This window comes from Ornithodoros turicata, chromosome 1, assembly GCF_037126465.1.
Source record: "Ornithodoros turicata isolate Travis chromosome 1, ASM3712646v1, whole genome shotgun sequence".
NCBI lineage: Eukaryota > Metazoa > Arthropoda > Arachnida > Ixodida > Argasidae > Ornithodoros > Ornithodoros turicata.
Window position 1 is genome coordinate 162775620 of NC_088201.1, and position 11195 is coordinate 162786814.

The 11195-nt window shown below is 42.9% G+C and overlaps 1 protein-coding gene across 1 annotated transcript; it reads left to right on the top strand.

Moving 5' to 3' along the window:
• The first annotated feature begins 9844 nt into the window (after positions 1-9844).
• Positions 9845-10660, top strand: LOC135388607 (TNF receptor-associated factor 5-like). The gene has a single exon (XM_064618254.1). It carries the CDS (start codon positions 9845-9847, stop codon positions 10658-10660), a length of 816 nt encoding a protein of 271 aa, XP_064474324.1.
• The last annotated feature ends 535 nt before the right edge of the window (positions 10661-11195 follow it).

The following is an 11195-nucleotide window of genomic DNA, read 5'->3' on the forward strand; positions in this document are numbered from 1 at the left end:
AAAACATACTCAAACCCTCGAGGACTTCCTCAACGACCGAACTCACATCATGATAACAAAAAAACACAAAGCATTGAAAAGACAAACATCAGGGGGTGTCCTCAAGGCTCACCCCCCAGCATACTCTCATGGGACTTCACCATCAACTCTATCTTCGAAATCCCCGCCCCAAAAACTGTGAAATCTTCGGATACGCGAATGACATCCTAATAACAACTACAGGAAAAACACGAATAGCAATGGAAGAAACAGGAAACTCTTACTCCGTGAGCACATGGGCAGAGGAACACAAACTCACATTAAACGCCAGCAAGTCTCAGTGTCTGACGATAGAGAGTGGCACGAACATCTCAAAGAGATTCCCCATTTTTAAAACGGCCGGGGGAAAATTCGACAATGTAAACAGCATCAGAATCTTGGGAGTGCGATATGACAAAGCACATAGTTTTCTCCCACACCTAGGTGAGGAAAGACGAAAAGTTATAACTTCGACCGCAGAACTGTCCCGCTTGAGAAATAGACGGTACAGGACCCCACAAGACATCTTGAAAAAATAATATTAAGCAATCATTGAAAAAATAATACTTTACGGAACACCAGCATGGTGGAGCATTGCCCCACACACCCACATGGTAAGAAAATTAAAAGCCATACAACGGATCCCCCTCTTAAAGCTATCCAAGGCATACAGAACTACCTCGAATGAGGCCCTCTCGTTCCTCTGCCACACCCAACCATAACACTACAAGCAACCAGAGAACTGAAATGTTTCCTAATCCTACAAAAAAGAAAAAGAAAGGGATCTCCATCTTAGGCATAAACATAGGACCCAAAATAATAAAATACCCCATAGGAACGACAACAACCCCCCCCCCCCAACCCTTATGGGGATCCCCTTCACTAGCCCGGAGAGAATCAAGTATCAGGATCTCTCCGTCTTCACGGATGCCTCAAAAAAGGACGAGGAGATTGGAGCCGCATTCTGCGTATTCCACAACAGCCTCATACATACCGAAATATACAGATTATCGGCGAATAGCAACATCTTTGATGACGAAATGCTAGCAATATCGAAAGCAATAGACAGCAGTACCCTCAACAAACCCACAAAGAATGTCACCATCTACTCAGACAGCCTCTCAGTATTGAGAGCCCTCACTAACCCATATCATAGCAACCCGAGAATACGCAACCTGCAAGAAAAAATAATCACAGCCCAATATCAAACAACAATCAAGCCAGCATATGTCCCCGCCCACACAGGAATAACGGGAAATGAACTGGCCGACAAACTAGCAAACGAAACTCGAGCCCAAGAAAACACGACTAAGACCCCTTACATAAAAAAACTACATAAAAAAACTCCTGAGCAAAGAAACCTTCACTAACTGGCAACACACATGGGAAAGTGAAGAGCCCAACAAACTTATTAAAAAATGTATACCACAAATATATCAAGCAACGAACCTTGCACCTAGTTCTCACTATCTCAATCAGATGCTCACAGGGCACGGTAGCTTCCCCAGCTACTTTAGGAAATTTAACATCGACAACCACCAAACATGCAAATGTGGGGAACCCGAAGCCGACGTCATGCACTTCATGAGTAAGCGCCCGGAGAGCTCGCTACCTCTTAAGCATCTGAAACAATTCAACCAGCCTACGAAGCACATAGAGACATGGAGGCCTCGCCCCCACCAAACACAGAGCCGGAAGCTTCACGCAACACGGCGCGAGGAACGCGGACCCCCATGTCTACACCCACACTATTTAAGTGCAAAGACACATCACACTTCCAATCATAAAACAAGACCAGGAGGACCACGGCCGAAGCACCAGCCACCTCGCCCACCAATGTGGATCACAAGGATCTCCCATTGCTGGAAGCTACGGCATCCGGGATAGGAACCAAAGACAACGGGAGTGCTGCCGGACGAAAGCGAAAAGTGCAGTGGGGTAATTCCATTTTAAATCGACCAAGGTCCGCCGATGACATTTTTTGATTTCAGTGAAAAAAAATATATGTTGTAAATGACCTTCAGTGAAGACGAAAGCAGGTTCCCGGGGCTTCCTACGATCAACCAGTCCACAGATGGAGAGGGGGTAAGGTGGCGCCCTCTTTCCGACATAATTTTTTCTCGCGACGTTGCAGCTTTACTGATGCCACTTCATTCGCGTCACAGCTCTTATAGCTAGCACACGTAAAGTCTGGGCACTCTAGCATACCTGTACGGAGTGAGAACGGTGTCATTTTAAAGGGACGCTGAAGAAAAAATTGCTAAATCAGCAGATATGACAAAAAGTGCACGTTTCATAGCGCTCATAGCTCCTCGACGGCAAGCCACATATCCATAACTGAAGGACGCTTTGAATGTGCAGTCTTTTCTCTATCGTTCAATATATAGAAAACCATTCTAACACGTTTCGTTGCTGAAAGAGATGTCAGTAAAGTTAGGTGGGGGAGAGCAGAAAATTGCCGATGTTTGGTGTGGCATACCTCAGTTTCTGCAATACTTATTCCAATAAATTTGCGGTTGCTGAAAGGCCAACGTATCCCCTAAATCCAGCTGCAAAAATATGTTGCACTATTTTAGTAGGGTGAACGCAGCGAATTACACACATATATACATATCTACAGGGTGTCCCACCGAAAAAGGGCCAGGGGCTCAAGAAAAAACGGAGTGCTCTACACAAATGGAACCAACTGTACGTGCTTGGCAGTTGTGTGGTCTATCCAAAAATATTTTTTCCATCGCCCTTTGCCAATTAATTAACGGTAATTCATTTTCTAACTTTTTAATTATCGGTTTTAGCTCTCAGATGTCAATGAGGAACTTGTAGTACATGTCGAAAAAGACACAGCTGAAGTGGTTCGAGGTCGCTATGGCTTGTGGTTTCGTTTTTTCCCGGGTCTAAAAGTTGGTTTCAGATGCCGGGCGGACCGCAAATCGCTGCCCACAATCCGGCACCCGCGCGCGACGATTGCAGTGCACTCTGATAGGTGTGCCGTGAAACAGGTGAAATATCTTCCCCTTGTGTGACGTGGTCCAAGGATGGTCTCCAAGCGCTAATCTCAAGGTCAATGTACGCCGGAGTGCGCTGGAATCATCGCGCGCAGGTGAGGGATTGTGGGCAGCAATCTGCGGTCAGCTGGCATCTGAAACCAACTTTTCAACCCGGGAAAAAACGAAACCACAAGCCATAGCGACCTCGAACCACTTCACTTGTGTCTTTTTCGACATGTACTACAACTTCCTCATTGACATCTGAGAGCTAAAACCGATAATTAAAAAGTTAGAAAATTAATTACCGCTAATTAATTGACAAGGGGCGATGAAAAAAATATTTTTGAATAGACCACACAACTGCCAAGCACGTACAGTTGGTTCCATTTGTGTAGAGCACTCCGTTTTTCCTTTAGCCCCTGGCCCTTTTTCGGTGGGACACCCTGTATATCATATACCTTTACACATATCTATACATATGCTATATACAGGGTGTCCACGCTAAGTGTGAACAGATTTTTAAAAATATATCAATCACTTTTTCCGAGATGAAATCAATTGCAATATAGCATATGCTGAAGGGCACTCCCTAGGGGGGCATTAACAGACTCCTAAGGTAATGTCTGAATTACCTTTCAATAATTAACTTTTTAATTATAAAAGCTACGAAATTACTCTAATGAGAACATCTGATCTCTTCGGTCTCCAGATACCAAAACAGTTTTCAGAACAAAAATCCGTTCGGTAGATCGTCCGCAAAAAATTCGTGAAGAAACGCCATTTTTTTCTTTATTTGGTTTATTGCGCATCTTCAAAGAAGCGGCTTTCCTTTACCCCCCGTGTGAGAGAGTGAAAGAGCACAGTGCCGCCTCACGCGTCGAAGATTAGATTTAACTTGCGGAAACAAAACAAAAACAGAAGTCTATCGGGTGACTCTATCGCGACTGCCCTTATCTTGGGCTGCATTTTTTGTTTTCTTTTAGTGTGCTCTTTCATCCTCTCGTATTGGGGGCGAAGGAAAGACGCATCTCTAGAAATGCGCAAATAATAAAATAAAGAAAAAATGGCGTTCCTTCACGAATTTTATGCGGACGATCTATCCAACGGATTTTTCTGAAAACGGCTTTGGTATCTGGTGACCGAAGAGATCAGATGTTCTCATTGGAGCGATCTCGTAGCTTTTATAATTAAAAAGTTAATTATTGAAAGTTAATTAAGACATTCCATTAGGAGTCTGTTAATGCCCCCCTAGGGAGTGCCCTTCAGCATATGCTATATTGCAATTGATTTCATCTCGGAAAAAGTGATTGATATATATTTAAAAAAACTGTTCACACTTAGCGTGGACACCCTGTATATATATATATATATATATATATATATCTTGAAAAGTTGGAGTTGTATTGGACGGCTACGTAATTATAGTTGAAATAAATGGGAGACACAAGACGAAAGTAGGGAAAGTAACAAAAAAAAAGGGGGTTATTAAAACTTAAAAATTATAAAAGTTAGGGAGGATGTCTACGTTACGGCGGAAGCTCCGCCTTCTTCGGGGCAAAAGAGCTAAATGTGGTCACGAGGCTGATAAGGGGCTTGAGAATGACGTGGTCGGTTGGGGGAAATCCCCGCCACCTCGCGGTTGTCAATTGGGGAAATTCCAGAACGCTTTTGTGTCAGGTCCAGGAGTGGGGTCATCGTCCTTGTGGGTCAGTGGGGATTTTGATCCGGCTGAAACGAGAAAAGGCAACAGGGTCTTATGTAGGTTGTTAAACTTCTTATTGTTGACAGCATGCCAGGGTCGTCGTTAATGGCCGATCGGAATTTGTAAATTAGGTAGGATTCCCGTTGTTTCCGGGAGCGGTCGGAGATAAAGTTCGACTGGAGAATAAAAACTGAGGCTTCGTTGAATGAATGTTCTGGTTGTTTGAAATGGCGTGAGACCGGAAGATTAGGTTTCTTGGTAACATCCGATTGGTGATTGTTGAATCTTATTCGGAAAGAAGTTTTTGTCTGACCCACGTAGTGGGCCGGGCATGTGTTGCATTGGATTACATAGATAACGTTGCATGAGTTACAGTATACGTCTGCGTTGATCTTGACGGTAAAGTTGGAATTCGTACTTCTGACCGTTTGTGCGGTCTGCATTTGGAAGTTAATGCAGACCGCACAAACGGTCACAAGACACGGCTGATTCCAACAAATCCGTAATGAATCGTGCGATATAGACCGCTTGTATATGATAATTTGATCTGACTGCTTTCTTCATGAATGCAATGCCCATTGCAATGATTGAAATTGCATCTGGTCTAGTGTATTTCAATTCTTCGTTAGCAAACCTCAAAAACTCCGCCATCAATCCCAGTGGCCCTTCCGACGTTGATGTGCAGATATTTTTATAAGTATTGTAGATTCGGCATATAAATTATTGCACCTTCAGTTCTGTAATTTGTACCATATCTCCGAATACGACCATGTCTAGGACATACTGAAAGTCAGCGATAATGGAATCGTTTCGCGGCTCTTCCTTTTCGAAGCAGTTTTTTATCACATCTTCTCATGATTTATGGCAGCGAGTACAAAATCTGTCCATCTTTCAATGTAGAGCAAATGTCTCTTCTGTTTTCAAGTGCACGTCTACACTTCATTAAAAGCATATCTATGCTTATTTTATTGATTAAAATTTTATTATCTGGTTAGAATGCTATAATCTCCACCTGTCGTGAGAATTATTGTTTTGACTTTGTTTCAAGTGTTCACTCGATTGATATTCTATACGTTTTGAAGTCACTGCCTGAAATAATTATTGTCTTGTATTTGTTTCAACTGTTCACTCGATTAACATAAGTAAGTACCTCTAAGATGGGAATGCCTCATAACTCTGAGTTGCATTTCACATTTGATATTTCTGTGTGGTTCATTAGAAATTTCTGTTGCAAGATATTACAAAAATTTATGTAATTAAATTTGTTTCTCATTTTTGATTGAGTATTGTTGCTACCATTTAATAATTTGGACTTTCTCTACATGTTCAATAAGAATATCGCATCTGTACAAACTTAGTCGACTTGTCAACCACTTTGACAAAAGATTTCCGTTTCAAGGAAAGGATGCGAAAAGATAGTGATCCCAACGAGTAATATCGGCATCTATTTGCACTGCACAATAAAATATATCGCTTTTGAACTATCTTATCTGACCTCTACAGCGTTCTGTTTGCTGGACGAAGGAATATAGCCCCCAACCCTTTGAGTGATAAAGCATGCGCAGTGCTTTGGCCATATAGATAGAGACATAAAGTCTCCCGGCTTTGAGGAAAAGAGTGAAAACCGAGATGAAAACAGTGCATATTTTCTACGTCTTGGATACCTCCATTAAGGTTCGTAGTGTTTGTTAGAATGAAAATTGTATATTGGTCGATTTTATGATGGTTCAATGATAGATTATTTTCCTCTGTTGTTGTGTACGTGTCGCCGCGTGTTCCTCTGTTCTTCAGCGTTAAGTCTGTGCTATAGTGTTAAGTCTGTGCTATTTCGCCTTTTGATAGATTGGTTAGCTATTATTTCTCTATGTGTTGGATGGTGCGCAGGTTTGGCTCTCTATTAGTTGTAGCTGTTGATTGTGTTGTTTCTCGTTATTTCCTTACGCCTATGCTGTTCACTTAATAAGAAATGGATTAATTAAAAGTTGAGTAATGTTGGAATATGAGATTCCCTATTGCGCTCGAAATGTTATGACAGATATTCACGCTATTGCAATGATGGTACTCACGTATTGGAATATTAGACTTTTTATAATACAACTTGTAATTTGATTGTCATCATATTGATTAAGAATATCTTCTTTGTAGTGGTATAGATTTTATTTCCTCTTGTGTTCTTGTCGTTCGTGTGCCGTAGTCTTCCATACATCTATCGGCATCTGTCTTCAACAAATCTGGGGGCTTAATCGCTTCATCGTCGTTACGGTCGTTACAAGCTAACGAGTGGCGGGAAATTCAAAATGGCGGGCGGGAAATTTAAAAAGGTGGGCACGTGATAAAACACGTGCACGGCGCTCTTCGCGCGATACGTGAAGGATGTGGTACACGTCACGCGCAATGTGTCACGTGCCCACCTTTTTGAATTTCCCGCCACTCGTTAGCTTGTAACGACCGTGACGATGAAGCGATTAAGCCCCCAGGGCAGATATCATTAGATCTGGTTGTTGGCTAGGAGCGTGCTATGTGGTGAAGTTCATTTTTAACATATCTATTTTCTGATGAGTTTGATTTTTTCTTCTGATTTTCTGAATGATAGATTACTATGTTGTTTTGATTTGATTTTATTTCCTCTTGTGCTCGTGTCCCATAGTCTTCCAGGGTCTCTACTGTTCACAGTTGATTACACTAATCGTTCTCACATATAGGAATATTATACTTTTTATAACACAACTTATAATTTTGTTTATATAATCATATTGATTAAGAATATCTTCTTTGATTCAATGTGGTGATCGTTTCTCGTCTTGATATGGTGTAGCTATTATTTCCCTACATGTTGGATGATTGGTTCTATATTAATGCTATGTGTTGATCCGAATTATTGCCTTATGTCTGTGCTATTCACTTCATAAGAAACTGATTACTTAAATTTGTATCATGTTGGAATATTAAACTTAGCTTCCATATTGTGCTCGAAATTACTTACATCTATCAGGTTCTCACGTCTCAGGCTTTTATAATAAAACTTGTAATTTTGATTGTAATCATATTGATTAAGAATATCTTCTTTGATTAAATGTGTTACCACTTCTGATTCGAGTTAATAAAAAATATTGTGTTTGATCTGTGATACCTATTCAATGCTATTGTATCATACCTTTAATAAGTATATTCTTTGTTAGATGTATTGTGTTTCTTTTGCATCAGGTTTTTTTTTTGGCTGGGTTTTTCTCCTTCACACAGAGTCACAGTATAATTCCTTGCACTATTGATTTTAATAAATATATTTTCACTTGTACTTTTGTGTATGGCTATCCTTTGCATGCAAACAGCCTACTGCACACCTGTTGTAGCTGGAAAAAATATGTGAAGTCGGCCTACGTATGGCCAAAGAAGTCAGCCCAGGCTGAAAAATACGCTACGATAACCGCACGCGCAGCCCTCCCCCGCCGATAAGCGCGCGGACAACCCTCCGCACACGCGCAGCGTAGGGAAAAACACGCGCAGGGCTCAGGGCAGGTGTCAGGGGTCCAGGTTTCTAAATCTCACCCATGCTTATACTGCACCCCCTCCTACTACTACTTTGGCATTAAAGTAACTGATTACTCGAAATATTAGCCAAAAAGTAATTGATTACAAGTAGCGCAATTACTAGTAACGCGTTACGCACAAGTCCGCTGTGTAACCCGTCATACTAAATTCAGGTACAGTCAACTCGCGTTTATCCGGACGGCTGCGTTTCCTGTGAAAACGTCCCGATAGCGGGGAAACCGGATAGGTCAAACACGAAAATCCAGATTGATCCTATAATGCCATCTTTATTACAAAGAAAATTCTGTTGACTGAAAGCAACTGAAAGCGCTGTTCTCAGTGCCGCCCACGCGTTTTCTACCGTCACAGCTGGTGCATCCCCGCTTTCATCAGCACTTGAACAGTATTGAAAGCGACGACACTGACGATGTCGACATCTGTGATTGCAGCGCAGGGGTCCTCGTTGCGGACCTTCTCAGTCTGAAATGACCAGACTGCTCAGTGGATTACTTTTGTTTGACGTGCAAAGTCGGAATGGGAGAAAAATGCTTTCTAGACGCACCCTCTTTGTGTCAGTAAAAGGTGGCCACGACCAGGGTTCTCGACCTCGCTTGACTAGGTGTGGGCCAAGTGTCCTTCCTGAACAATGGCCAAATAACTGAATCCGATTGTTGGGTATTAGTCACATGTGTTCCCTGGAATTCTTGTCCGAGTCCGGAAGCTGAAGTCTGGGTAAACGACGGCGAAATACATGGCGAGAAATCCGTCCCCACGCTTTCTTGACTGATAGCGCAGGATCCGGATAAATGAAGTCCGAATAAACGCAGGTCGACTGTACTAAGAACCGAGGGGAAGAGCAATCTCGGTTCGATATATCGGCGGCTCTCGTCCTGATGCATTTCCCTTCTCATGTACCTCTCGACTCGCAGGACTTTCTACGCTTCTAAGCACTAAGAGCAAGTATTGGCATAGTTGGTGATTCGACTATAAAGTCAAATAATTGCAAAACATTTGTTTGTGCGATGTTTCTTTTGTTCTTCTTTGCAATTTAAGACTCTAATGCGAAAGGTTTACGCTGTATAACATTACGTTCACAGTTGCTTTCTACCGCAAATGACAATAGCACGATATATAGTGGCACATGAATGGCGGACCTAACTGCATACTCATACGGTTGCTATTAGTGAAATGAGAGCATGTCTTGCACCAAAAGGGAATATGAGTAGAGCAAACACCGGGAGAAAATTCCGTTGACATGTTCTCCAAATTTCCCAACGAGGGTGCCCTGATAAAAAGCCAAAGTATCAGTGTACGGGTGCATCCAGAGCAAATAACAAACGTAGAACTAATCGCGACGAGCTGTGTGAAGTTTTCTGGCAAAGCAGGTATGCCGCATTACAAGCAACGGTAGATAAAGCCATGCGTCAGCTGTGCTTGACTGTAGATCGTCGTCCCTGCCTATCTGCGGTACACTCGTTGCTATAGCGACTGATATGGTATCTTCTAGCCGACGCTCAGGTGCCACTTCCAGCTGCTATTGTTGAGATCAGACGTTCGCTTGGGACTCATTGCTTCAAGTTGCATCCCGTGAAGTCTGGTAGCTTCCAAAATGCCCGCCGTGCGCTGTACCCCACCATCGTCGCTGGACTCCACGGACCCACCCTTGCTGCATCCCGTAGATACCTGTGCAAGTTGCGGACGTTCATCAATCGACGTCTGGATGTCCACGACCTACAATACTAGCACCTGCAAGAAGTGTCTGCTCGATAAGGAACATCTTCCACTTGACGACATATTGCTTTGTCCCGGTTCAAGGTTTGGCTGCAAATATCAGACGAGCATCGCTCGTGAGTGCGCCGTCCATCTCCGTACCTGCCCTCGACGCCCGACGCAATGTCCCAACGAGTGTTCTTCTATTGTCCCCAATGTGCACCTGCCTGAACACCTGACGGATGAATGTGTGAGACGTACGCAGGAGTGCCGTTTCTGCCATGGGAACTATTTCGTTTCCGAGATCGGGAATCATTTTAAGAACTGTGCGGAATACCCAGTCACGTGTCGGTTCTGCAACCAAGAAAACATTCGACGTGGCAAGTTGAACGAACATGGCGCCGGTTGCCGTAAGACACCGAAGCTTTGCAAAATGGCCTCTTTGGGATGTGCATTCGAGGCAGGCGATGACGAAATGCAACATCACATGACGCTGGAGAAGCATGCTTTTTTCATTCATGAGTCAAAGATGCAAGTGAATAGCCTAGAGGCTGAAGTGCGTAGATTGCGTGAAGAGCGTAACCGAGAAAAACTAGAAGAGCAAAAAGCCCAGGAAAAACTGCGTAAGGAAGAACAGATTCGTGATAAAGAGGTGCAGAATCTTCTGGCCCAAATACAAGCATTGAAGGCACAATTCGGTGGAACATTAGAATGAAAACTCGTGAAGTATCGGGGTCTCGCGAGGGATGTTATCCGTACAAGTCATGAATGTCCGCCTCTTCTGTAACCAATTATTTTTCTGGACAATAGGTGGTGTTGATGGTGAAAGGGTGTGCAATAAGAAGCAGCCACATCGACTGTGGAGGCAACGGCCATGGTTACAAGAATTGATTGCTTTCGTTTCGTCGCTCAACGGACTGCTACCTGCACTTCTGTAGAAAATACCATAGACGTCTTTCAAGTGGCCGCTGTCTCACCTAATGTGATAAAAAATCGTATTACAAAAATCTATGTGTATCGCGTTTATCTCGGAAGAGATTTCGCCATTACGTTTGAGCTCTTTTATGAAATTTTACTAGCGAGAAATTGAATTTTCTCAATTGATGTCCGAACTTTCTCATGTCAACCTGTCGATTTTTTAAACACAGAAACAGAAGGCGCACGTCGGATGTACCCATTGTGTTGCAAAGTGGCTTGCATACTACTTTGGTAATATGCTACGGCAGTACTTGTGTGCGCATGAGAGAAAG

What these genes read in the sequence shown, in the direction of transcription:
- LOC135388607 (XM_064618254.1), top strand. Translation starts at nt 9,845, where the DNA reads ATGCCCGCCGTGCGCTGTACCCCACCATCGTCGCTGGACTCCACGGAC.